At 48.7% G+C, this 27,593-nt stretch overlaps 6 protein-coding genes across 6 annotated transcripts; 3 read left to right on the forward strand and 3 right to left on the reverse strand.

Moving 5' to 3' along the window:
- Window positions 1-222: 222 nt before the first annotated feature.
- I303_103708 (uncharacterized protein) lies at window positions 223-1,759 on the forward strand (the record flags this gene model as incomplete). Its single annotated transcript, XM_018407042.1, has 5 exons — window positions 223-356; window positions 471-696; window positions 816-895; window positions 1,046-1,181; window positions 1,304-1,759. 5 exons carry the CDS (start codon window positions 223-225, stop codon window positions 1,757-1,759), a joined length of 1,032 nt encoding a protein of 343 aa, XP_018263850.1.
- A 532-nt stretch (window positions 1,760-2,291) lies between these two features.
- On the reverse strand, window positions 2,292-9,687 carry I303_103709 (uncharacterized protein; the record flags this gene model as incomplete). The annotated part of the gene is made up of 17 exons (XM_018407043.1): window positions 2,292-2,611; window positions 2,749-2,867; window positions 3,001-3,279; window positions 3,379-3,625; window positions 3,705-3,831; window positions 3,903-4,042; window positions 4,128-4,324; window positions 4,389-4,474; window positions 4,537-4,652; window positions 4,714-4,837; window positions 4,897-5,088; window positions 5,160-6,874; window positions 6,930-7,058; window positions 7,112-7,256; window positions 7,318-7,395; window positions 7,463-7,773; window positions 7,836-9,687. The coding sequence occupies 17 exons, from the start codon at window positions 9,685-9,687 to the stop codon at window positions 2,292-2,294; spliced, it is 6,177 nt and encodes a 2,058-aa protein (XP_018263851.1).
- A 577-nt stretch (window positions 9,688-10,264) lies between these two features.
- Window positions 10,265-13,759, forward strand: I303_103710 (AdoMet-dependent rRNA methyltransferase SPB1; the record flags this gene model as incomplete). Its single annotated transcript, XM_065968826.1, has 8 exons — window positions 10,265-10,356; window positions 10,423-10,893; window positions 11,040-11,447; window positions 11,506-11,716; window positions 11,772-12,746; window positions 12,830-12,935; window positions 13,064-13,581; window positions 13,715-13,759. The coding sequence occupies 8 exons, from the start codon at window positions 10,265-10,267 to the stop codon at window positions 13,757-13,759; spliced, it is 2,826 nt and encodes a 941-aa protein (XP_065824898.1).
- Window positions 13,760-14,111: 352 nt separating this feature from the next.
- I303_103711 (uncharacterized protein) lies at window positions 14,112-17,480 on the reverse strand (the record flags this gene model as incomplete). The annotated part of the gene is made up of 12 exons (XM_065968827.1): window positions 14,112-14,917; window positions 14,981-15,112; window positions 15,180-15,342; window positions 15,405-15,424; window positions 15,487-15,654; window positions 15,713-15,804; window positions 15,875-16,138; window positions 16,231-16,365; window positions 16,425-16,572; window positions 16,639-16,922; window positions 16,996-17,078; window positions 17,148-17,480. 12 exons carry the CDS (start codon window positions 17,478-17,480, stop codon window positions 14,112-14,114), a joined length of 2,628 nt encoding a protein of 875 aa, XP_065824899.1.
- A 792-nt stretch (window positions 17,481-18,272) lies between these two features.
- Window positions 18,273-22,534, forward strand: I303_103712 (uncharacterized protein; the record flags this gene model as incomplete). The annotated part of the gene is made up of 11 exons (XM_018407046.1): window positions 18,273-19,146; window positions 19,226-19,338; window positions 19,398-19,530; window positions 19,590-19,765; window positions 19,857-20,275; window positions 20,352-20,441; window positions 20,522-20,949; window positions 21,020-21,157; window positions 21,235-22,080; window positions 22,208-22,399; window positions 22,482-22,534. 11 exons carry the CDS (start codon window positions 18,273-18,275, stop codon window positions 22,532-22,534), a joined length of 3,462 nt encoding a protein of 1,153 aa, XP_018263854.1.
- Window positions 22,535-23,075: 541 nt separating this feature from the next.
- I303_103713 (uncharacterized protein) lies at window positions 23,076-27,367 on the reverse strand (the record flags this gene model as incomplete). Its single annotated transcript, XM_065968828.1, has 5 exons — window positions 23,076-23,354; window positions 23,431-24,252; window positions 24,315-25,408; window positions 25,467-25,743; window positions 25,964-27,367. 5 exons carry the CDS (start codon window positions 27,365-27,367, stop codon window positions 23,076-23,078), a joined length of 3,876 nt encoding a protein of 1,291 aa, XP_065824900.1.
- Between the last annotated feature and the right edge of the window lie 226 nt (window positions 27,368-27,593).

A 27,593-nucleotide genomic window follows, 5' to 3' on the forward strand; every position in this document is an offset into this window, starting at 1 on the left:
GGTCCCGACTCTTCAAGTCTTCTTCTCCATCATCGCTCTTGTTCCGGCTTGTGTAACGTGTAACGACGTATTTTCGATCAGTGTATCTGGCATCGTCCACCAGCAATCTCAACTCAATCTGTGTATACACACCTCAACCACTGTGACTGCAAGAAACACAGAAAGAATACTCCACTGGACTTGACTTGACTAGACCAAAACCCGAGATATTCAGTACCAACAATGAAAGAACGACCAGGAGTCGAGAATGCCCTCGCTACAATCGGCGCCGTCTTCTGGATGGTGCAGATTATTCCTCAAATCATCAAATCCCATCGATCTAAATCTACCACAGGTCTATCGGCTGGCTTGATGTTGTGAGTGTAGTGCATTCGGTGTGGCTACTGCTCCCCCCTCTGTCTCAGTGGAATCGAAGTGACCAGGAGTCATCGCTGATAAATCGTTCTCTATGGTTTGAATAAATCATCTAGTATATGGGCCCTCGCCTCGATATTCCTCGGGTCGTACCTGGTCGCTCAAAGACTCTCTATCCCACTTCAGATCCAGCCTCAAGCATTTGGCGTTTTGGCTTCGATATCGACCGCCCAGATATTATATTACTCTCATAAATGGTCTAAGCGGAACGCGGTCTTGTTTTTCGTTGCGTTCAATCTGGTTTTTGCCGGTTTCGAGACCGGAAGTGTCTTTGCTCTTTGGGTGAGTCAAGTTCAGTCAAGTTCTCTCATCTTCTCGAATTTTCGAGAATGAAGTTGGGGACAGGATTGGAAATGAAATGACCACAGAATACTGATACGTGCGTGTGAATGGGATTGTAGGCAGGCCAAGATCGAGGAGTAGAGTGGCCTATACAGATGTACGGATATATCTCAGCGGTCTTACTTGCTGTTGCTCTCGCGTGAGTGCTGCTCTTCGTTATCCATTCCAGTCCTTCCGCGTTACTCATGGGACAACATCATCATCATCATCCTCATATCGATCGTGTGTGCCACCCATCGGATCGATCGATAGTAGAGCTGACCGATTTACTTGAAACATGGCATTGTAGCCCACAATACTATGAAATCTGGAAATTCAAAGAAGTCTTAGGGATCTCTATGACCTTCCTCATTGTCGATACCTTAGGCGGAGTATTCAGTCTGGCCAGTCTATTCTGCAGAGCCAAATTGGATATTGCTGGATTGGTTAGTCTCCCATCTGCAGTACTAGATCTAAATCTTTACCTGGTTCTGAATCCTTTGTTCTCCGATACCAACCTCAATCTAATTGCTTAGATCGTTCTGACCCATTTGTTCGACTGCCGCAGGTCTCGTACGCTCTAGTAGTCATCCTAGATAGTATCGTCATCCTCCTCGCTATAATTCTTAACCCACTGGCAAGTCGTCGCAGGCGGAAAGAAGGTAAACCCGAGAACATACATGATGCCTTATCTCTAGCTGTGGCGGAGGAAGGCGCGAGTCCAAGTACAAGTACGTCCACGTGTAGGCGTGCAAGTACGATGGATCCACCACCTACAGCGACGGGAGATGGGATGGGTGGGGGGTTGGGTAAGAGTGTATCGGCCATTGCTCGTGAGAGGGAGATGAGTATAAATCAGGAGAAGGAGAAGGAGGAGGAAAGTGAAAAGGCGGCAGTAAACGAAGAGAGGGAGAAAGAAGGTCAGAACAAACGGGAAGAGATCTCTACATCTACACCAACATCTTCATCTTCATCCGATGAAACTCGTGTATCACCAAAAGAAAGGACGACGACCACGCAGTAATCAAGAAGCAAGGAAAGTAAGATGACATCAATCTCATCTTGAACGTAAGGATTCAAAAGTATTCAGGAATAGAAAATAGACGTATAGAAGGGAATTCTCAATTGTACTTTAGAGTACTGTATATTAGTCAAATCACAACATTTACGCATCACGCATCAACGGCAAGCATAGATCTCACTCATCCTCTTCATAATCTAGCATAATTCACTCAAACAAGCAGATAATGGGAATATCCCATACCACACCATGCATTATCTTGCATTAATACATTCCCATGTATGTATCATGAGACTCGTGTGATCATGATCATGATCCTGATCATTGTATACTTGTACTGTGAACGAACTCCTCCAGAAGTGAAATAGACCCGAATGAAAGATGATAACTGGAAAAATATTGTCCATATAAAATCACCCCAAAAATCCTTCTCAATTCCGCCAAACCTCTCGTGTACCAGTGCTTATCTATTCTATGAAGCGTAGAATTCTAAAGGCATGTGCAGAAACAGCAATGATCATGATCAGTCTCACGCTCAATCGTCTCTCGAGCTCAAGCCGCGATCTAAGTCGTGGACTTCAGACTCAGACTCACTCTTGTTGATCTGATGAATGAGCATATTCAGACTAAACGCCGCCTGACCTTCAAACATATCCAACCTCTCTTTATTCTCATATTGCGCACCCAACAAATCTTCCATCCGAATCTCGTCTTCTCCCATTATACCTCCCCCGCCCGAGACGGAGGACGGGCAGGATAGCTCGAATCGGAATACTCCGACTTCGTTGGATCCGATCACGATGTACAGCTTATCGAATTGACGGGGGGAGAACTGATTCACTGAAAGTAGTATACCTGCGACAGCAAAATCAACATGACACAATTGGCATCAGCCAAATCATCTCATTTTCTCTTGGACTAAAATCCAGCTTCGAATTTGGCCATCGTCCGTAATCGAACACACAGAGTCTCGTACTCCGGGCGACACTCACGCTTCTCGTACAGCTCCGCTGCCGTGTATTTATAACTCCCAAATTTGGCTTGTTTTCCTTGTCTCTGCTGGCTCTTCTGATGCCTGTACTGCTTACTCATAAACATCGGTTTCTTCTTCCTATTGACACCAACACCACCAAAAAACGTGGGACGATGTCAGCACTTTAGTCTGCAGATTATACATTACACGTTATACTTGAGGCCTGTCAAGTCAGGATGGGAAAAAGACAAAGACAAAGCCGAAGACCCACCCTTTAGCTTGAAGCTCAGCCATCGCTCCATCGATATAATCATGATAAGTCTTGATCTGGCTCTCGTAATCTTCCTTCTTCTTGCTCATATCTTCGTACGCCTTGATCATTCCATTCAAATTATCTTTCCTCATCTTCCTCAGATGGTGCTTTTGCCGGATATCAGACGAGATGGAGACTAATAGTCCTTGTAAATCATCGTCTCTCGATAATTTCCCTGATCTTTCTAATTTCATACAGAATTCGATGGCTCGAGATTTCACTTCATGGAATGGCAGACTATGAGATCATGCGTGATTAGCATACCCATATCATCAGGCGACAACAGCATACAACACATCATTGCAACGGGAGTATACTCGGAAGAAGCACACTCACGATCGGATACTCTCAATTTGATACATCTGCTCAGCAGGGGTAGGCGGTAATCCATGTTTGGCCAATCTAGCATTCTCAAGTGCGATATCTCGATGGACCTCCTCGATCCACATCTGTTCATGGATCTCTTCGGGGCGCGTCACAAGCACATCGTAAAGGGTTTTGCCAGTTTGGACCCGTAGAACAGCCAACACATGTCGTTTGGCTTGTACCCAATCTGCTTTCTCCACAGCATTTGGATCACCAGCTGCGAATCGGTTCTACATCAGCTCTTTCTCTTCACAGGGAGCCAATCCAGTCAGACGCAGTGTGCCAAGGGGACTCACGTTGTGGTCCAGCAAGTCGGTTTGTCAGCCTCAGATTGACCGTGTTCTTACTCCTATCATAATCTATCGGCGGCCCTTCGAGCTCTCGCAGAATCGCAGAAATAGGATCGTTCTTGCTGCCAGCGGTCTGACGGGATCACGAAGCGGGGAATCAGGCACATGCTTTGAAATCACCAGGATATCCTCCAGTAGACTCACAATGACAGGCACGTTCTGTATGAGCGCACTCAGCATCCCGTAAATATCATTCCGCGTAATTTTGATCGGTTTCGCTTCTATCGTAGACTCGAATAATTCGTGTGCGTGGAATTGACCTTCGGCATGTTCAACATCGGCAACTATATAAGGCGTCCATAATCAGTCTTATCAGTCACAGATTTACACACGATTCGAATGGCTCAGGTACAGGTAAAGGAAACTCACCATCTAATATCCATTCTCTGAACGGCATGGCAGAAGCGCTGATGAATGCTTCCAAGGGAGTCCTGACTAATCTTTGTTCTGGCGTATCAGTGTATTGTTGACCAGCCACATGAGTCACCAAATTAGCGATCTCAGCCAAGTTTCGCCTTTCTTGAGGTCCAACACCGTCAGGCGCCAGACCGTATTGTTCGGGCGCACTGCGGATGTCATCAGCTATGTTCGCGCCCCAACGATTTACTCCAGCTATAGCTGATAACTCACATGATGGCGGGTAAGATGAACGGCAAGACGACTGTCCTAGCTACAACTGGCACAAGCTCTTCATCGGAAGCTTCAGGGAATTTGGTCTGCCAAGATGAAGAGCAAGTCAGCTATCTTTCGCATCCACGCATGTGTTGAAGAAGCTGACCTGAAGGGCAAGTAATGCCTCCCTAGCTAACAGCCTGATGGTGTATGGCAATCGAGCATGAGTCTCCCACAAGCCAGTGATCAAAAACTCCGTCAAGGCTCTCAACTCTTGGAGATCTGTGAAAACACGCGTCCGTCAGCTATATGTCAAGCTGTGAGAGCGCGGCGAGTCGCTTACTCCTGATGAAGATCGCTCGGGCAGTAGCGTTTTCTTGTAAGATCTGATCCGCATTTCGATCTCTGGGTAGTTGTGACGGGATACCAGTCTGAGTTTCTTCGGCGTTGATGATGTTTTGATAGATCTAGAGAGACCAAGCTAAACGACGCAAGCCCTCGATGGCACGGAATAAGGATTACTCACTTTGACCGGATCAGTACACAGATCGAGTTCCGGTGCGCCAACAATCCTCATGATATGGTCATACAGCACATCCTGTATGTAAGGTGTCAAGCTTGGCTTGATGTACTGCGCCGCAACAGAGATGATCGGGAATCTGGAGTGAGCTAGATCGTAGAGTGTCGGAGCGAGCAGTATCTCTTCGTGCACCGAGAGCTATAAAAATCAGACACAGCGTCAGTCATTCCGAAGATCGGGAGCCGTTCAGAGGTGAATACGCGACTGACCTGAAGCAGTTTGTGGAAAAGATATTCTTCTCTTCTCTCATGTCCGAACGCAAACAGAATCATGGTGACCCCCTCTAAGAGCCTCTTATCCTTTTCTCCAGCTTCGTCAAGGCTGGTCAAGTGTCTGAGCAATCTAGAGATGTATTCCGGTTTAGTCTGAAGCATGAAGAAAAGCTGTTCGAAAAGTTCCAATTTCCTCTGCGTCACCCTATCCAGATGTATTCCTCCTGCATTGCCGAACGGATCATTGTTGCCCGTTGTAAACGTTGAAGCGCCATCATTCGCTGATCGGTGTTTCGCTCTTGCCAATTCCTGGAAACTCATCTTATTGTTGATGATTAATGCGATTTTCGTATCCAGCTCCTTGACTTCAGTTTCTAAGCCTTGATTCTCCCTGATCAGGTCAACGACTTGACCACGTAAAGCTTCTATACGAACTTGATCCGCGAAATCACTCTCGGTATCATCTAGAAGGTGCATATAGTTCTGAATGGTCGGCACGTCGACATCGTATCCCGTGACTAATTTTTCATACATTTGCCTTTGTACTCTGCCTCTCCAGAGCGATTGAACCTTTACAATCTTGTCAACGTTTTGGTGGATATAGCTTGAATGGATGTATAATCTTCTTCGCGCCAAGAATCCTCTGATGAGTGATTGTAGGAAGACCAATGCCCCGAGAGTCCGAGGCTCATGTAGGTAGTCGCGCCATTCTCGGTATTCTTGCCTCGCCAGATAACCTCGAGCAACAGCTTGGAACCCTATGACATCCGGCTGCACAAATTCCAGTTTCTTCTTCTGCTCGGTGTTTTGCTTCTTCGCCAACCTCGTTCTGAGGAACGCTTGGAGTCCACCAACCGATCCTGCCACTTCGACCTTGGCTAAGGCTTTCTGCATATTCTTGTGCGCTTGTTTGGCTAGTCGACCTCTGGCTATAGCTTGTAACGATGAAACGGCAGGCGCGACTTGTTGCAAAGTCGACGCGAAAGATCGCTTCTTCTGACGGGCTAAAACACCCCGACAAACGGCTTGAATAGCGACAATGTAGTCCGTCGCATCGTCCATCCTTTGCTCCTGCGCCCGGATTCTTCGTCTGACCATGGCGCCTCGCAGCTGACTTTGCAGTGAGGTGAATGTCGCGACTTGACCATGAATTTTGTGCTGTTGTTGAGCAGCAACTTGGCGTTGTATTCGACCCCGCAGTGCAGCTTGAAGCGTTGAGATAGACTGGACAACTTCGGGTTGGGCGAGTAGCTGTTTACGAGATTTCCTATTCCTCCTAGCGAGATGACCTCGACACTGGGCCTGAACGCCGACTATGCTTCTGATCGCCCTGTCCAGTCTATTCTGCTCCAACGATCGCCTAATTCGAGTGATCATACCTCTAGCTTGGGCCTGAACCCCTACCATAGATTGCTCGGCGTTGTGCACAGTGTCGAGTTTGACAGCCCATCGCTTCCGTGCTGCGTGTCCTCGAGCAGCAGATTGCAACGATCTGGCGAAATCTTGAAGCTGATTTTTTTCAGCTCTTTGAGCTTTTATGCTACTGCGGACTATCGACGCTCTCGCTCGCGCTTGAAGACGGACGATGATCGGTTCTGCGAGCTCGAGCTGGGCGTGGGTTCGGGATACATGCATTCGAGCGAGTCGGCCACGAAGATGTCGCTGCAAGTCAATGATAGACGACTCGCATTCAAGCAATTCTCGATCTCGTCCTGCCCGTACGACAACGATTCAACCTATGCCCAGCGCGAAAGACCCCTTACTTACGCTCATCCTCCGTTTCTGTGGGTTCCTCAGGCTCCCAACTCGCTTCTTTGGCTAACGAATTGCTTGCATCGCCAAAGTTAGGCATGGCTACACCTTGAAGACCCTTTTGAGTTGCAGCCAATTGATCGCCTGGAAATATGTGTCAGCTGCTAAGAATGTGACTGCTCCTCAAGTCGACTCACTTGTAAACTCGAATTGTCCGACTAGATTACCTATTCTCTCTGCGCGCCCAAGCCTGGCAAGTAAGTGCGACAAGATATGTATGCAGAAGATCACTTTGGGGATATTCTTCTTATTGTACAAGTCGGTGAGTTCGAAGATGAAGGTCTGAACCAATGTATCATCAGCTTCGGACCTTGCACGTTGAGATGCGAGATGACTAGCTCACCTCCGGCATGCTGACATTTCGAACGAAATTGAGGAAATAGTTGATGTTGTCTGACTGTTTATACCGGTGCTTTGATTCCTGCGCAAGAGCGTAAATTTCTTCGGCGGGATATCACCTCATCAGACCACAACGAAGGGGAACTTACAGTCCAGATCTTTCTGACTACAGCTTCACCCTCATATACCCTAGCCAATTTAGCTAAGACCACACCATCCCTCAGACCCTCTTCCATCTCAGTGACACCGAATGGCAGCTCTTCTTCCAGACAGCCTTCGATCCATTGCTGCGCTTCACCAACATGACACAGGTACTCGTATGCAGCTATTGCATGTCGATGCTTGTCCATCCAGTTGGTCTGGGCAAGTCGTCTTGAAGGCAAGGGTGCAGGTGCTATTGAAGCGGAAGAAGCTGAAGGTGGAAGTCGTGATTTTGTCAATCTCAGCCTGTTCGACATACCTGCGAACTCATAATCAGCTTGTGTAGCGTCTCGACCGAAAAAATCATACAAGCTGACTTACCAGTGACTCCATCTTCTTCATCGTTGTTCATCCCTCGGGCCGGTAAACTGCCAACAGCACTCATGAGACCTTTCATCTCTGCTCCAGTCAATTCTGCCCGAGGCGATATTGGTCCAATTGGATTACCGATTGTTGATTTGGGAGTGTGCGGCATATAAGCTGATCGACGCTTTGTCGTCGGTGTGGAAGTCACGGAAGGCTGACTGGGGAGTTGATTTTGCGAAGTTGACGGAACGAGGATTTCCAAAGACTTCTTATTTCGCATTGTACCCCCTGGGGTCGAGGGGGCTTTCAGTCCCACTTTTTGCTCTTGGACGGATGATGGCGGTGTATTTTCCTCTTCTTCCAATTTAGGTACCTCGGAACTTCTTCCAAGTGTCGACGGTACTCTTCTCCCCTCTGATAGTCCCATAGCGTGACTTTCCTCTCCGCCCGATGCGATCCTAGGCAGATGTCTTCCTAGTCTCCGCCTGTCCGTCTTACTGATTGATCCGTATTTGTCTTTACCTGGTGCTGAGGGTGGATTGAGTCCGTCTTCTCTGGTTGGAGCTGACGATGATGCCGAGAGACCTGAAGGAACGTATCGAGATGATGAGGTTGCTGTTGGAGCGGTGACGATTGACCGATAAGCTGAACGAGACAGCGTAGAGTTTCCCGTATGGTCCGCCGTCAACGGGGCAGTAGCGAAGGCCATTGTTTTCGAAGATGACGTTGGCATACTCGGGTCGCTGGGTGTTGTAGGGGGGCTGAACAAATCTGCAAAAGGCGATGACCTCACCTTCGAGGTCCCCCCGAATTCAGATGCATCTACCTGCTTCTCAAGGGGTTTGGATGTCTGCACCCCAGATGACGGAGCAGTGACTCCGGCTTTTGCTTTCTCTCTAGCTTCTCTTCTTCTCAGAGCATTGGCTTTAGCAATTGCCAATCTCTCTTCTACCGATTGTCCTCTCACTGAAGGAGCGGTACTCTCCCCAGTGGGATTGGGCGAGAGCATAGAAGTGTACGACGATACTGAAGGGGAGTTTGGGCGGTCCACCGAGTCTGACACGACTGAAGGGGCAGGCGCAGATACAGCTGAGCCGTTGGAAGTGGTAGATGGGATTCGCGCAGAATCGAAATTGCTTGCTCCATACACTGTATTGCGCTTCGCGGCTCTTTGAGCCATGTAGGCACTCCTGTATTTGCTGATCCCGGTGTCTGTTGTATCGTTAGTAGCTTCGGTGACTATCGATGAGCCAGTCTGATCCGGCAGGATGGGAGCGCCAGAGTTTGAAGCTTGCGAGAAGGTTCGAGCCATTGATGGTGTGTTCTCAGTCGATTGTACCGTCGGGGAAGTCGGCAGAGGCGGAGAAAATGTCGAGCTTCTTACTGAACGAGGTGTGGGTGGAGTCGAATCATCGCCTGTATTGTTGAGTTGATCGATTTTAGCTTGCCACTGATTCCTCACCAAATCCACTGATTTGCTAGATTTCGTATGACCTGGTCTACCGCCCATCCCAAAACCTAGTCCTACACATCTTCCTGAGCCTGATCTGGCTCTTCCCAGCTCATCTCCCGAAGCTGGCGGTGAGCCGTTATCCACAACCATTCTGGCTACTGCCTTGCGAATAGGCGTTGATGGAGGAGAGGTCGGTCTGTCATTGTCCACAATGGAAGCTAATGAGGTGTAAGCGGTAGACGAAGATAATGAGGTGGGAGTCTGCCGAGGTGCTCCAACGCCATGTCTGTCGTTTGTGGGTGTTCGGTTATTCAGGATTCGTGTTTGGTAAGAGAAGATGCTTGGGGATCTGCCTAGACCTGATGTGGACCGAGGTGGCGATACCTCGGTAGGTTGATCCGAGTTTCCGGTCATTGTTGATTCTATGGTGTTGGTCCGATGTTGTTTCGTTGCTGATTAGTCGTACTCGTATGCTGGTTATCTTGAAGTTGTTGATATCGTTAAGCTCAGGTTGTCGAGCATTGCTTCACGTTTCGATGCCTATCGTCGGGTGCGTAGCTGACAGTGGTTCGTTGTTGATATTCAAAGGGTCATCATCATCATCATCTCGTGATCATTTATCTATATGTGCCAGAAGAATGTCAGTGCGTCAGATACACACTTTGTACCCCATTTTCTCATTTTCTCATTTCCGTAGTTGTGTGTATGTGTCTCTCTGTGTTTCACTTTTGTTTTTGATTTTCATTATTGACGCGTGTTGACGCTTTTACGTAACATCAATCCATGAAACGAGTACCCAGCCAGGAACAGTCCTCCGCATCGGACAAATGGGCTGATCTCCGTTGATCTGATTATTTTCTGATTTTTCAACGCCTTGCCACCTACAATTGACCGTGGTACATGTGCACAAAATCATCTATCTGAATGGTAATCTCTGATCAAATCAACCTGAATCCATACCTTCCCGTAGACCCAGAGGGACCTGATCAAGATGGGTAAACACGATAAGAAGACAGGTAAAGGTCGTCTCGATAAGTTCTACCGACTTGCCAAAGAACAAGGTTATAGAGCTCGTTCCGCTTTGTAAGTTGACTAACCCTACTCTCAAACGGGTTATTCGCTGAGTGCGGTATCGTGCCCTTCAAATAGCAAATTAGTACACTTGAACAGGAAATACGACTTGCTGTCAAAATCAAAATGCGTGATAGATCTGTGTGCTGCTCCAGGAGGTTGGCTCCAAGTAGCCGAAAAATACATGCCCAAAGGATCATTGATCATCGGTGTCGACTTGAACCCTATCAAACCATTACCACACGTCACGACCTTCGTGTCCGATATCACCACGCCGCACTGTCGACAGATGCTAAAACAACATATGCACGACTGGAAAGCCGACTTGGTAATGCATGATGGTGCGCCCAACGTTGGTTCCGCGTGGGTCCAAGATGCTTTCACCCAGAATGAACTGGTGCTTCAATCCTTAAAATTAGCGACGGAATTTTTGGTCAAAGGTGGTCATTTCGTTACGAAAGTCTTCAGATCTCAGGATTACAATTCCCTGATGTGGGTTTTTGGACAATTGTTTAAGAGTGTAGAAGCGACAAAACCCCCTTCTTCGAGGTGAGTAAGACACTCTCGAATGATTCATGCGCTACCCCTCTGCGTCTTTTCATTCGTTCATTGTCCGGGTTCCTGTCGTTCGATACGAATTTTGATTGTTGCAAGTCTTGAGTTCTGGCTGACAAGAAATATCTCTATCTGCATAGAAACGTATCCGCAGAAATCTTCGTAGTCTGCCGAGACTTCCTCGCGCCCAAACACATCGACCCGAAATTCCTTGACCCCAAACACGTATTCAAAGACCTCGCTCCTCTCCCTACCTCCATCACCACAGCTCCCACCGAATCAAGCACGACAGGAGAAGCCAGTATAGCTGCTACTCAAGCCTCCACATCGACAGCCGCTGCCGCTGCCGCCAGGCTGGCTGCCAATTCTCATGCCCATTCCAACGTCTTCGCGCCAGAGAAGAAAAGGAGGCATAGAGACGGTTATGCAGAAGGAGATTACACTTTGTTCCACACTGCTAGTGCTACAGACTTCATCAAGGGTATGGATCCTGTTTTGCTGTTGGGTGGTATGAACAAGATAACGTTTGACACGGAGGAAGAGAAACAGTGAGTGGTTTACCGCTATTATCGTCTTGAATTCCGGAGCTCATTGATGTCATTGTAGATGGCTTAAATCCCGTCATACAACTCCGGACATCGTAGCCAATTGCAACGATCTGAAAGTGCTGGGTAAAGGTGATTTCAAGGCATTGATGAAATGGAGGTTAGCCATCAGGCTGGAGATCGGTCTCGATGTCAAGGCGGATCCCACAGCGGATGCGACCGAGGAAGTGGCCATTGAACCTATAGATGAGGAAGAGCAGATAACCGAGGATGTGAGTTGCCTTACACATATCTACCTAGCCTATACGCGCTGATCCCCGTCGACAGCTCAAACGACTACAAGAGACCAAATCAGCCAAAACAAAACGGGAACGAAAGCGAGCCAACGAGAAGAAAGCCAAAGACCTTCTCAAGCTACAGCTGAATATGACCGCCCCCGAAGATTTGGATACCAACGATCTGGCTTTGAAAGGTGAAGAAGAGATATTCGATCTTGAAGAGGGAGAGATGGAAGCCAAACGACAAGGATCATCCTCCAAGCGATCTTTGAGGGATATCGTGCAAGATGCCGATGGGATGGACGAGTCCGAAGGTTCCGAATCTGAATCGGACGAAGAGGATGAGGAGATCCTGGATAGTGATGAAGAGCGGGAGATGAAGACTGCCATGCTAGAAGGTGAATTGGACGGATTATACGAGACGTACAAAGAGCGTATGCAGGAGAGAGACGCTAAATGGAAAGTCAAGAACGAGAGGAACAAAGATAAAAACTTTGATGCGTGGCATGGTATCAAGGAGAATTCAGATGAAGAAGGCGGCGATGATAATGACGAAGAGCGCGAAGAAGACGACGAGGACGAAGAGGGCGGTTGGGATTTACTGCAAAATAAGAAAGCGGATGATCAAGATTCAGATACCGATTCGGACTCTGATGCAGATCAAGATATGGATGAAAATGATGAGGAGGTGATTCCAAGGAAGGCTAAGAAGGAGAAAGTGAAGAAGAATGTGATCTTTGAACAACCTCAGTCGAGGAGGAATACTTCGTTGGTCACGAGTCTACAAGAGCCGGAGAAGAGGGCGCAGATGAGTAGGCAGGCGCAATTGTGGTTCGACCAATCGGTCTTCAAGGGTATGGACGACTTGGCGGCTTTGGATGGAGATGAGGAGGAAGAGGAAGCAGAGGAGGACGAGGACGAGGAGCCGACAGAGGACGAAATTGAAGAGAACGATGAGGACGAGGATGAGGATGTTGAGATGGATTCTGAAGATGAGGGAAGTTCGACGTTGCAAGATGACGAGGTGAGTCGACTGTCATTGTATTTGTGTTTGTCTCGGTAGGACGGAGATGAGGTGGAAGCTTAGCTGATGAATTTCGGTTGTAGGACGAGGATGACTTTGAGATTGTGCCGCAAGAAGAGGAAGATGACGGTACAGGCTGGGATGTGGATGACGAAGATCAAGATGAGGTCAAGAAGAAAATCATCAAGGGTGGGTTATCTTTTTCTCCCACCAAGAGTTGCATACGGCATATTTTGCATTGTATCTGCTGTTACATTCAATCGATACTAAACTAATTGCGATTGTGCATTTTGCCATTTTTCCATTTTGCCAAATAGATAAAGGTCTCCTCACCGCCGAAGCCGTAACCTTAGCTACCTCTCTCGTCAACCGAGAAATAACCGCCTCCCAACTGATAGACCAAGGCTTCAACAAGCTATCCACATTCAACAAAGACGGCCTCCCCTCTTGGTTCTTAGACGACGAATCCAAATTCTATAAACCCAATATCCCCATAACCAAAGAAGCAGTCGAGGCTCTCAAAGCTCGACAAAGGGCTCTGGATGCTAGGCCGATCAAGAAAGTGGCCGAGGCGAAACAGCGTAAGAAGTTCAAGGCTGTGCAACGTATGGAGAAGGCCAAGAAGAAGGCGGACGACGTGATGGGTTCCGAAGAGATGGGGGACGGCGAAAAAGCCAGACAAGTCCGCAGGATGCTGGCGAAAGCTGCACGCGGTAAACAGAAGGCGGCGGAAAAGAAGATCGTAGTTGCCAAAGGCGTGAACAGGGGGGTCAAGGGACGTCCGAAGGGCGTTAAGGGCAAATATAAGATTGTAGATTCCAGAATGAGGAAAGAGGTGCGTCGTCTTCATCACTTTCGTTCGCCCTTTCCTTCTCTTTCTCTTTGATATTTTCGTCACTCATGAACATGATGACCGGGACTGATCAATGATACTGATACTGATACTGGTATGATGCATTCGTTGCCAGGTCCGAGCGATGAAACGGATCAAGAAAGCCAACAAGAAACGATAGACACTCGTTACAGTGTTCCGTCATAGACCTCCTCCGCCTCATTTTTGGTAGATATCTTTCTCTGTTTTCTTCTTCACACCCATTTTCTGGCTTTGACGTTGAGATTCCATCTGCGCAAATGTATGCATGTAATACACGACATTTATATCCTATACTCCGAGTCCGAATACAAATCATTCCAATTACCATCTTCCGCATTGAAGTTCAGAAGTCCAAGTCCAAGCTTAAATCCAAGCAAAGGTAAACAATCCAAATTCCCTGTGCCTCAACTCCTCAGCACCTCAGCATCTCGACTTCACATGCAGTGACGATGACGATTACGATTACGGTGACGATGACAATGCACTCAGCCTCATCCTCTCCACGGTCTAATCCTCAATCTCGCCTGTCTCTCACCCACCCTCTCACCCTTCCCCTTCTGTCCTAGGGTATAAGTCCACCACCCCCACTGACCTTCGACCCTCAACGACCCCTCACTTAGATCTAATACTTCTATATCGACCGTAGCAGGCCCATTCCCTTTGACCCATTCTCCCTCCTCTTCGTCGGTCGAGGGTTCACCTATAATCCTCGTTCTTTCTTTATCTGTCCTCGAACTCACTTCACTGTCGGTAGGGGGTAAAGATGAGTCCAGGAGATAATGCACGTAAGGTAGATAGATCTTCGTATATCCTTGTACTTCTTTTACGTTCGTTGAATCCGACTTTGCATTCGGCTTCGTACCCGTGTTCGAATTCGCATTCGCATTCGTGTTCGTGTTGTCCTCCTGAGATTGACCTTGGATTTGGGGTTGAGCTGAATCATCGCTTTTCTCATTTTCATTCTCCTTAAGTACCGGCTGATCATCTACCGACGGGATGAGGATCTGCAAGAGGAAACTACCGCTCTTCATATCGAAACTGAATTTATCGATCTTCGCGCTGCTTTCCGCTGGATAAGGCCTGCACCAAGATTGTATACCCCTCGTCCCCAAGTATATCAGCGATTTCAGGTCGGGCGGATTCAGAATCAACAGATCATCGTTTGCCTCATCCCCTTCAGTCGGGATCTCGTCGTACGAGATCAGAGATAGGTCTTCGCCGTTCCATCCATCCCCATGGGCATGGGTCGAGAGGGGCTCATACACCCAGAGTGTATACGATAAGGCATTATGTCCATCTACCAAGCACACATCAGCACGATAGACTGTGGCATTGCAGAGCGTCAGATATATGTACTCACCACAAGCATTCATAACTTGATCCATAGCTTTAGCGGGCTCCTTATAATCTTTTCTGTCGGCTTTACCTTTCGCCAAACCGAACAGTTCGGTCGATTTCATATCCCACGGCGTCCCAATTTCACCTATCAAAGCTAGAGTTCGAGGTGCTCTGTCAGCCTTGATCTCTAGATTCACGGTCTTCTGCGAGTAATAGCTCACTTGGATAGTTCCGATCTTCGTCCTGCCCGGCAATTCCATCCGACTTATTGGCATCTGATTTCAGCTCGCCTAGTTGTCCCCGCAGTACCGATTTGACGGATTTCTCTCCGAATCGAATGGCCGAGATCATATTGGTCAAGCCCCTTTGTAGACCGACAGCGTCCTGAAACGACGTGATCAGCTTGACCAGCCTGGAGCTTAATATCAGAGGAGAAGCTGATTTACCGCATTGAATACATGTCTCCCTATAACCGTATTTTTCAGCTTGGCTCCTTCGCGCCACACGTCACAATGCACTCGGACTCACGCTTGTTCAGTAAAGTCAGTCCATCGTAAAAGTGCGAACTCAGCGCCATTCTACCTTTCTTGACCTCTTCTGAGAGATCCGGCGGCTCCTCGAAGACAGGCGGGTTCACGAAAGAGATCGCATTCGAATGGGACTCCCTTATACGCTTGATAAACTTCGTATAATGTGCTGTACAGATTATCATATCAGTCGACTCCTTCTTGCTCGTATGTTTGCGTGAACATACGTTTCCAGAATTCCTCGATGAAATCCGTCGGGCCTTTCCCAGGGGGTTTGAAGTATTGAGCCCTCAGTATAGACTTCTGCTTGGGATCCCAACTGTAGCGTCCATCCCAAAGGTCAGTTACGAGTTGACCCAAGGCGGATCGAGGCTGATACAAACACTCACACGCCATGTCCAGCCCAAATACACCCTCCTTCTCCGTTTTCATCCCAGAAATCCCACTCTTCACTCCATTTCCAGCCCCACTTCGATTCAGCTTGTTTAGCTTCTTGACGTGTCAGCCATACCGCTTTGCCCTCTGGTGGTGTTATCGATATCGTTCCTTTGCTCTTTTGACCTGTCGATGTGAAGTCACCCATTTCTACGTCTGCCACGGCCTGACCATTCCCCAGAATGAAGCCTTGCAGCGGTGTTGGACTTGGTCCTTTCCTATGAGGCAAATCACCAAGAGGGTTTAGCTTGACCTCCCGATCAAACGGGACACAGGGATACAGGAGGAATGCGAGTTTGCTTTTACTCACTTGAAGCTCTGGGCAGGAGGACACTGATTGAGATCTGGGATACCGATCAAACCTTCTTGAGGCTCATTCATACTATCCCATCCCATAAGGCAATCGTCTAATATACCCCCAGCGTCTCGCAATCGGTCGGCAAGGCTATCCCAAATGTCAGCATCAACTACTGTCTTCCGCCCGCCGAGATAAGTCCAACGCACTGTCCGTAAGCAGCTATAAATCGATTCTGCACCCATTCTGAGGCCGGGACACCATCAATTTTGCATTTCGGAGCGAAATACTCGCTAGCCCAAAACATCGTGAAGCAATGTCGAGCAGCCAGTCGATGTAAATTGGTATTCCAGATCACTTTGGGGTGAGGGTAAACGTGAGCTTATTGCATTTGGAATGATACAGTGAATCGAAAAAGCTCACTGTCAGGCCAATCATCTAATTTGCCTTCTTTCACTGTTTGTATACCTTCTTCCCCACCATACCCTTGAGTAGACCAACACTGGTGAACCACAGCTGAACCAGTCTGATGTATTCGTTTTGGGTTCAATCCCAGAGCTACCAGGACCCAATAAGGAGCACCTGACCCAGAGGTGAACCTCGAGAATACATCCTGGTGTGGTGAGATGAATACCCTCATTCCGTGTTCGCGACATTTTCGCAGAATCGCAATTGTATATTGGATAAACTCTTCATCGTATTTACCCCTATCGAGCAAGTCAGGTCAAGTCAGTCGCATCATCGAACCCTGTAAGGAGACCTTGAAGCGGGATTACTCACGGTCCGCCATGTTCCAAGGCTTCCCAGACTATCAGATAACGGATCGTAGTGAACCCCCACGCTTTCAGCCGTAATAGGTGTACCTGCACCAAATGATCAGCTGAGATCGTGACTTTACATAAAAGAGCGCATTGTCGCAAAGGAAAGCTCACATCCGCTTCTTCGATTGGAAAAGGTCTTCCAACGAACCAACCATCTCTACCCCCTTGTTCAGCTTCAGAGTATAGTCCAACTTCCTCCTCGCCCAGATGGCTCTCTTGTCCAGCAAGTATTCTCCTTTTGTGGTCCCTTTCAGATCGACTACTTCCTTGGAGATTCGAATACTCAGTTAGGGAGTTCGGTAATGTCGGATACTTTGATGTTGAGCCGAGATTGACTCCCCGCAAGAGCAAAGCGATCGGAGGGTCTCCTGGATTGCCAGATGGCTGCAGAAAGTATGAATGGGAGGTATCGAGGACCGCTCGAGCTGGTGCTGATGACACCATATTCGATTTGATATTATGTGTGGAATGTGAGTTGATTTGGAAGGGATGGATTAGATATATTTACAAGAACTTGGGAACAGGGAATAAGCTTATCTAACGGTTTCTATAATCTATGGTCTATGCTTCTATTCTATACATATATCGTAATCTATGGTCTATGCTTCTATTCTATACATATATCGTAAAGTAGTGATTGATGATGATGACGATGATCTGATGTGCTCGATTTGATCCTGATCTGATCGGTTCCCACTCCCTTTCTCCACCCAAAACATGTAAACAAAATCGGTACTCTTGGTGGTCATCGCTCGCTCTGACCGTTTGCGATCGGCTGCGGAGTCTCCATAATTACGGACCACAAAAAAGTTCTGTTGATCGGAATGACGTAAGGCAAACTTGGGCTTTGGAGCTGACGTGGCTTTTATGTGCATATATACCGAATCGATAATGGGGTTATCAAATGTCGAAATGATCGGTTCTCACCGCTCTTCATGTTAAGAGTACAGGTCAACATGAGGACGTTTTCGGTTCTTCTGTTTTCGTTTCTCGTCATCTCCTCATTTTGTGAATCCATAAGGCAGGTATCAGGATCGAATGGATACCGTGTGGCCCTCAATATCAGACCTTTCAGCGACATCAAACGAGCATCTCCATCTCCTGCAGTAGTGTGCTCGTTATAGTTGCAGCTTTGCATTGGTTCACGGACAAGTCACAAATCAACAAGACAAAACAACACAAAACCAGGACGATTGATTGCGGGATTGCATTCCTTTATTCTCCTTGTCGTGCATCATGTCTGATAATCCCGACGTTACACCTTCTTCCGACCCGACAGCCATAGTGGAGCAGCTGCAGACTCTGACAGATATCGAAGGTGATCTAGCAGATACAGCGCTAGCAGTTGTCGAGCAAGATCCCACGGCTTCCTCTATCAAAGTCCAGGCTGAAGAGCAAATCCAAGTCGAGCCATATCAAGACGTTGCATCATCCGAGACAGGAGCCAGCGCGACTGAAGCTCAGAATGCAGTCGAAGGGGATGACGTCGATGCATTATTAGAGAACGCAGAAGCAGTTGAAGATGTCTTAGAAGAATCCATCCCACCTGCACCCATTTCCGAGCAAAGCGAAGCCCAGACCGCTCAAAACACTGCTATTGAGGCACCAACAGCACCTATAGAGATAACGACGCAACCGGATGGTATTGCAGCGGAAGCAAGTCAACTGCTTGATGCAGTAGAAGCGGATCTCAATAATCCAGTCCTACCGGAAAGCGTAGTCCCCCCAGCACACGACACAGCCATCGAAACGAGTAACGAGGAAGACACCAATACTATCAGAATCGACGTAGAAGAACCGACAGTCGAGGATATCGTTGAAGCAGCTGCCAATCCCGAGAATGACGGAAGCATACCGGCAACGGATGAAGGAGGAAATATAGCTCCAGCTCCTAGCCCTGCGCCAGCGCCCGCGCCAGCAGCATCAGTCTCAATCGATTCCAGCGCTAACAATGCGTCAAGTTATACGGCTCCTGTTATCCCACCTGCTCCTCAAGTCCCGATAATTCCGCAATCCGACATCAGACCCGAAGTCCCTCTACCCGAAGGATTGACTGTTTCGTCACCGAGTGTGCTGAACAATGCCGACTTGATACATGCGTGGTATCAAGGTGAGTCTCGACCCGACTGATTGCGGGCATCTCTTTGCAATCTCTAAATGCTTACATCTCACATTGTAAATAATAATAGATCCCAAGAATTCTTATACTGTTTTGGCGTTGTTTAATTGGTCGATCCAGAGAACCGAAATTAACGATGCTCGAGCTTGGTACAACGCCTTGTCAGTCGATAATCCTACAGCGGTAAGTCATGAACCTTAACGGAGAACGCTTTGTCTTCAGGACTGACCGATTCTACGCAGGTCGAACCCCTTCTCGCATTGATCACCCTTGAATTAGCTCTGTCCAACTTCCCTCAAGTCGAGGCCCTTTTCGCTAAAGCTTTGAAGGGACCTTCAGGTGGGATCACAGCAGCTGCTGACGTCAGCATTTGGAGTGAGTTCTCACATTCTCCACCACTCCATCCGTCCAGCACTGACAGGCTACATCTGCAGAGGCGTACTTGCATTATATCCGAAGACAGAACCCGGTCGTGGAAGGTGCACCTGATGTCGAGACTACTCGAGGTACAATCACAAAAGCGTACGAGTTCGCCTTGAAGGAATGCGGATATGACAGAGGCAGCGGTGAGATATGGGAAGAATACATCAAGTTCATCTCCGAAGGATCTGTGAGTACCCCATCCATCCTGACAGTCCTGTGACTGCCTCTCATCGAAGGGTAGAGTCATGTTTGACTAAACTGACTTGGTCATGTCGTAGGCCAAAAATCAATGGGAAATACAAGCTTTGCAAGACAACCTCCGAAAACTGTATCAACGTGCAGTCTGTATCCCGCTAAACAACTTAGAGGTATTATGGAAAGCGTACGACACCTTCGAATCAGGCGTCAACAAGGCTACATCGAAAAAGTTCCTTGCGGAAAGATCACCAGCTTATATGACTGCTCGAACTGCTCTGAGAGAGATGAAGGGCCTAACAGAAGGATTACCTCGACCGATCTTACCTCCGACACCTACTTTTAGCGATTCGGATCGTCAAGCTGTGTTGGGCTGGAAGAATTATCTGAAGTGGGAAGAAGGTAATCCGCTGGTCATTGACGACGAGGCGACTCTGGGGATCAGAATAGCGTATGCTCTGAGAAAATGTTTGAGCGAGATGAGGCATTTCCCGGAATTATGGTGAGTCAGACAAAGTCCAGAGCGTTGCCCAGGAGCCGTCCAGTAGGTGCTGAGTCCGAGTATAATCGTCTCGAAGGCATTATGCAGCTACGTATTACCTCAAACAAGATAAGAAAGACGAAGCCGCAGAAATCCTCAAAGCGGGTGTGCAAGCTTGTCCGAAGAGGTGAGCTCGCTTGCGCTCGTGCTCGGTTAAATGAGCGGTAGTGAATTATGCTGATTCGCCCGCCTTGGAATTTTGTACAGCTTCCTGGTGACTTTCGCCCTTGCTGAATTACTTGAAGATTTATCCCAGTATCCAGCAGTGCACGAATTATACCAAAACTTCTTAACATCGTTGACACCGGAGATAAATGATCTGAAAAAGACGATCGAGAGGGAAGTGGAAATCGCCAAAGGCCCGGAAATTCCACCTGTCTCTGGCGATGATGTGAATATGGATGGTGATGGGATGTCAGAGCATCAAAGGATGGTCGAAGAGCGCGACAACAGAGGGAAGCTAGTTGAGGAGAGAAGAGGGAAACAAGTTGAAGAACTGATGAAAGGAGTCAACCTTGGCTGGATCATGTATATGAGATTTGCCAGGCGTGCCGAAGGCATCAAAGCTGCTCGAGCCATCTTTGGTAAAGCTAGAAAATCGCCTTATTTGACATGGCACGTGTTTGAAGCCTCAGGTGAGCCGACACCACCTCTCGGCCTCTGATTGGTGCGCAGGAGAACGAGCTGACCTCACTTGCCTTTCAGCCATGATGGAATATCACTCGAACAAAGACTCAGCTGTAGCGATCAGGATCTTCGAACTTGGTTTGAAACTGTTCAGCGAGGATGTCGAATACGTAATCAAGTATCTACAATTCCTTCTAAGTATCAACGACGATACGAGTGAGTCTGGATGACTCATGTAACCCATCTGAGCATCATGTTCACGAATCAAGCTGATCTTGTTCTGGACCATTAAGACGCCAGAGCTCTGTTTGAACGATCGGCTCTCAAAATCCCAGCCACATCTTCAAGGGCATTATGGGATATCTGGGCTCGGTACGAATACCTCTACGGCGATCTTTCCGCCGTACATAAGCTCGAGACTCGATTCGCCGAGGTCTTCCCTAATGATTCCCCCTTAAAGCGGTTCGCCCAGAGATACACTTACAACGGTATCGACCAAATAGCCGCCCGGGATCTAGGATTCTCAGCTACCCATCGACCCCAGCCCCAACAACCTGCTGTCCAAGCTAATATCCCTCTTCCATCGGCATCGTCATCATCTTCTGCAGCTGCGCCGAATCATGCCCAATCACCAGCAGGGTATAAACGACCTCTGCCGGATTCCGAGTCTCCCAGAAGAGATCGAGATCATCGACGTGCATCATTGGACAGATCGCCAAAGAGGTACAAAGCGCATTCACCGCCTCCTCCACCAAGACGATATCCCGACCGCGAAAGAGACAGAGAAAGAGATATTCCGCCGCCTAGAGAAAGAGGTACGAGTGGAAGATATAATCAGCCGCAAGGCCAGGGGCATGGGCGTGGACACGGGGGACGAGATAGTAGATCCCCATTCGCATCTGTGTCTGGATCGGTCTCAGTCTCGTCAGATCCTAGAGGTCCCCCACCTCCATCTTCAATACCACCTCAAGCAAGAGGTCCACCCCCTGGTACAGGTCCAAGCTACGGCGCGGTGCCTATCGGTAGTTCGCCCCAAATCGCTGGTGTACCCCCTGCAGCGTTGGATAGAGATAGGAGCGGGATGGGGAAACCGCTCGTTTGGTTCATTGGCAATTTACCCACTGCAAGGGCTTTTGACGGTATGTCCTATGTCATATTTCACGTTGCACGTTGAGCAAAGAGACTATCGATATCAACATCAGACTGAGTTTGAGAGTAAGGATGAAAGCTGATTTGAATTTGGATCCTTTATTTTCGATTGGACAGGCCCAATATTCCGACCTGATGATATCGTAGGTCTTTTCAACAATATCGCACCTACTGGATTAGGTATACCTGGAGGATCTGGTGCAGGTATGAATGCGGGTCCAGGTTCAAGTGTGGGTATGGGTATGGGCATGGGTGGTCCGCCTCCGCCTATGGGCATGAGTGCAAGAGGTGGTAGTGGCTATCCAGAACGTAAGTCGTGGTCATCCCATCTTACAGCCAGGCGACCAATCAAGGAAGTGTTGCTGATGGCTGTATGATTTTCGGTGAACAGCTGATCGAAGGTACGGCGGACCACCTCCCATGAGGGGAGGAGGCAGGTATTGAGCCCAGCAGAAGTAGGGTATAAGTTAGAAGTACATGATGTCGATGGTAAAAAGTTATAGTCCAACACTATGGGAGATAGGGTACACGACCAAAATCACAAAATCACAATATCACAACATCAACATCAACATCGCAAATTCGTTGCGATCGCATTATAAGTACACATGCATGGCATCAGATTTCACGATTCATGGTGAATGATCCATGAATGAACAATGGTATATGCCATGCACACATCGATACATTCATTATGCCAGATCCTATCCGCATGAACTTTGAGCCAAATACCGGAGCTAAGCTAAGAAACGAACTGATGAAATGGTTTGACATGTATGGAATGACCAAATCTCAGAAGATGTAATTATAAATATGATGTAAATCGATTCGATAAAAGCGATGAGAACGACGCCGAGGAAATAGGAGAAAACTTTGTGATAGTGCTACATGACTGAAAAAAAAACTAGCGAACAATTCCAACACCACGACCTAAAACATTCTACCTCGCTCGAATTGCACTCTTGAGACTAAGATCATACTGGAATTACCCAATGGTCTCAGCTTGTTGGTCTTCCACCAACATCCTCTCCCTCTCCCGTTCCGCCGCATCAGCAGCCGAGACAGCCGCTGCATTACCTTCGGGCGTATCTGAGGTTCCACTCGCTGCCGTACCATTAGCTGCTGCCGCAGTAGCTGTTGCTGCAGCCGAAGCTGCGCCAGCTGCTCCTGCCACTCGTCTTCGTCGACGTCTGGGCAAAGTGATGATTTTCGGCATTGGTCGAACATCGAGATCCAGAGAGACATTCGTAGCTGCTTGGAAGGCCTGTGTGCGATACATTCCACCATCAACATCAGATCGCAGAGCAAGAGACATGACAGACAAACAACGAAGAACTCACCTCGATCCACGCTACCACTTCCCTATTATCTGCAGTCTGTAACAAAAATTGTTCTCCGTTCACTCGGACCCGCACAACGTTCTTGCGTTTATGATAATCCGCCGCTAAGCCCGACTCGGCATTCTGGAGGGAGTACTGTTTCACAAGTGAGTTATGTTGGAAATGAGACGCCAAGCTCGTTCCTCCGCTCGTGCCGATCGAGGATGAGGTCGTGCTAGTCGCGGACATTGATCCTCTTCTCGGTCCAGCGTTAGAAGCGGAACTACCTGGGAAGAGTTTGGGATCTTTGATGTCTGCTCCCCCGCTTCCTGACGGCTGGTCCGACGCGTTGGTGACGATCGATAAAGAACTTCGACGAGGTACTGATAAAGTAGAAGCTGATTCCGAAGCTCTTCTGACTCCGATCGATCCGCCAGTCACGCCTGGATTGGTCATACTGGCATTCGAACTTCTTCTAGTGCTTGATGGGGAATGGAAATTTTCAGGAACGCTGCCTCTCCTCTGGTCTGCGGCTGCAGGTCCTGGGCCAGTGACTGCCGAGATCGATCCCCTTCGGGTGGTATTAGAAGTGGTCGAACCCATAGAACTTCGTCTTTCACCAAGTGGCGGGAAATGGACGTGCAGACTGTCATCGACTTCGTCCTCGGTTATCGTGGGAACAGGCGCGTCGACTTTGAGCGGGAATCGATGAGGATCAAATTTGTACACGTAAAAACTTGTTCCGTGAATGATGAAATACAACTTCTTCCAAGATCGGTCGCGCGACTGCATGCCTGGCGCGGAAAATTCCATCTTTCTAGGTAACATCCCCTCAATGTGCACCTAGGCGTATAAAAGCCATGGTCAGCCTCTCGGACACTGTGCACATGGACCACCACACTTACGGAACACCAATAAGTAGGTAACTTCTCTTTGCCTTCTTCATCACGCGGTCTAGGAATGAATGTTCCAGGGAAAGGCGGCTCATATTTCGGAGGTTGTTTCATCAGATCATCGGCGGATCTTCGTCTCTTCAATCCAGGCTGCTTCTTGTCTCCTCCAGCCCAGAAGTTGAAGGAGCTCAATCCCGCAGCAGGCGTAGGAGGTGGTTTAGCCCATTCTGCAGCTGGTGTAGCCGGACCTGGAAGGTTGGGCAAAGCTTTCCCTTCGGGTATTCGAGGTGGAATATCGATGTGAGTAGGCACTTGTTCACCAGATCGCACTGTCTCCAATTTGGGTTTGACGGATAATTTGTCGGTCCCTTGTTCTTCCACATTGACAGATTTAGATGGTAAGTTGACCATTGAACGCGATACTTGATTGTACATAGATGGATGCCTTGAACTTGTTGGCCGTTCAGCAGCCTTGCCTTTGGGCACGGTGATATTGAGCGGTTGTTGAGTCTGTTGCGGGATTGGTGGTGATTCAACGGAGTCTTCATTGGTGCCCTCATTGGTACCGACATCGGAGTCATCATCGCTGTCGTCCTCACCCATTGCGTGATCAACTTCTTCTTCTGGAGCAACCGCTGCGACCGGGGCGGAGGACGCAGCTAAAGGTTGGCCAAGTCGCAGTCCGACTGCAGCACTATCGACAAGCTCGGCGGTTCCGGATCCTTTGGCCAATGTGGGTTCATCCATCCGGTTTGGCGTGGAAGTTGCACCTGTGCTAGTATGCGTTGACGTCGGGGCCGAGTCGAAATACCCTTCCTCCGATGTGGTCGCTGTAGACGCGTATGACGATTCGTTGCGAATCAGTGAGACTCGTCCAGGGGTAGGGGGCACCAAGCCGGGAGTTGCTCGAGGCGAAGAAGCTCCGAATTGCGCCCAGTTGGACGTCGGCCTCTTCTCTGACGGGGTAGCGAGTGACCATACTGATTTCCCATTGGCCTTCGGAATGATAATAGATGGGGATCCCATTGCTTGATTTTGCTGTATGCGACCAAGGTTATATTGTCTTCGATCAGCCGCAGATTGTTCAGATTGAGGGGACGCAGGGTCTAAACCACAAAAGCCAGATCAGTGTCACTCCATCGTTCCAAAGACAAGCTGACTCACCCTCTTCTTCCCTTACAGCAGACTTGGCCATAGGAGATACATTGGCGGAAGCCTTCCCTTTCCCCTTACTCTTCTTCGCGAATCTACCTGCCAGACCTAGCGCACCTTTCGAACTAGATGCACGGCGATCGGTCTCGGTCTCTCCCTCTGACTCATCCGATCGACCACCTTCTATCTCAGTTTCTGATTCTTCGTCACTGTCCTCGTCGTCATCTCCCGCATCACCTCCTTCGTCGTGTGGCTCTGGCAGGGTTGATGGCTGACGCAGCATGACAGGCTAGATATTTATCGGTCAGCAAGAGAGCATATTGACAGAAGGAATGCGAGGGTAGGTGATCAAGCAACTGAGTACAGGTTACGAAAGGGGGTGAGGTCGTCGCGTTGTGATCGCAGTGAAGAGCTGCAGAAAGGAAACGAGCCTAGAAACAGACACGAACAAGAGACAGCCGAATAACATGGCTGAGGCAGGATGGATGTGAGGGGAATGAACGACTCACCATATGTCGTTTGGCTTTTCTGATTTCCTGTTCCGTCAGACTGCTTCTCTCCTTGCCTTTTCCAGACGGCGTTTGCACGGGCGGTAAAGCGAACGGGAAGCCACTTAGACCAGGAGTTCTCTGTCCGCAAGGTGTACCAAGCAATCCTCCGGGAGTTTTTGGTCCACCTTCTTTAGCCAACGAACCCCATCCCGGCGTCGTACTTCCACTACTTTCTTTCGGGTATCCAGACCATCCCTGCAACGTTGGTAGATTCTTGATTGGCTGAGGCATGGGTGGACTTTGTATCAGAGTGGATTTCCTCGACGGGGGCATTGGGCGTTGTTTCGTACTAGCCAAGGGGGAAGAGGGGATCGATGCTGACATTGTTCGCGGTACTGTATCGTTGAGCGGTACGCGTGTATATCTAGCCAAAGAGATATTTGAAGGGTCGACTGCCGATTGGGACATCTCAGACGTAGCCCTGGAGGCAGCTTGTTCTTTCTGAGCAGCCGCTAAAGCTGCGGTCGAACCGGGAGTAGCCACGTCTGAAATATCTATACTCAGCGAAGGCCTTCTTCTTCCGCCCGGTTGTTCAGGTGGATGCAATCCTGGCGAGTCTACTTTTTTCGGGGGTGAATTAGCGGATGCAGGGAGAGTCGGTAGCGGAAGCTGGGTTTTCGGTGGGGTTGTTGGTGTTTGAGCCACGGATATGGGAGGAGTGACTGGTTTGGCGGTGGGTTGTATTGCGGGCCAGCTCGATAGTCTATCTCCAGCATCTATCGATCTCCGCTTGCTGTTTTCGTCCGAGACGGGTGCAGGTGAGACTATAGTCGCTGGTGGGGACAAACTGTTCGGAGCGACTTGCCCATCTGGAGGTATGTTGACGTACTCGTCGTCCGGTACTACGAGTGGATATGAAGGCTGCCAACTTATCGATCCTCTTCTACCGTCTTTACTTTGGCGAGGGGTACCTTCAGGCGAGCTCGTTGACGCTAGAGCGAAACTTTCCGGAGCTAGCGTAGGAGAAGCGAATCTTTCGGTTGTGGCTGCACCGTTAGACCGGGGCGAAAGGTCTGCATACCTTGCTAAGCTGGCGTCCTCAGGCGATTGGGCTGGGGGAGTGATGAGGGTCGCAGTTGGTGGGTTTTTGGGTGAGGATACATCAACAGAGGATTTGAAGAATGATGAAGGCGATGTCAATTTCTTCCTCAGTGAAGCATTCTTATTTTCAGTATCGGGCGAATTTCCCACTCCGAAAAAAGCTTTGATCTTGCCTGCTGAAGGGGGCGGAGAGCCGTTTAGACCATTGGAATGGGTAAGATCGATCGAGAGTCGCTGTTTCCGTGTGGGAGTCTCGTCTTTACCGAAGGAGGGCGGCAGAGCGTCAGAAGCCCGACGATGCCGTGTGAATATCGACGGCATAGTAAATCAAGGACAGAGGTGGAAAGCAGCAAACGATGCGAGTGATGGTCGATGTTATATCTCCTGCAATCGGTTCAACTTGTATGAGCAAAGGGACGAAGCCGTGCACGGCCGCGATATGACGCAAGAAAGGAACGAAAGGCTGTAGGGGTCGACGAGAAGACGAGTTGGGACGACATGCGAAGACAATTGAATTCACCGCAATGAACAGATGACAGATTGATGA

The sequence above is a fragment of the Kwoniella dejecticola genome, chromosome 4, assembly GCF_000512565.2.
Source record: "Kwoniella dejecticola CBS 10117 chromosome 4, complete sequence".
In the NCBI taxonomy this organism is placed as follows: Eukaryota; Fungi; Basidiomycota; class Tremellomycetes; order Tremellales; family Cryptococcaceae; genus Kwoniella; species Kwoniella dejecticola.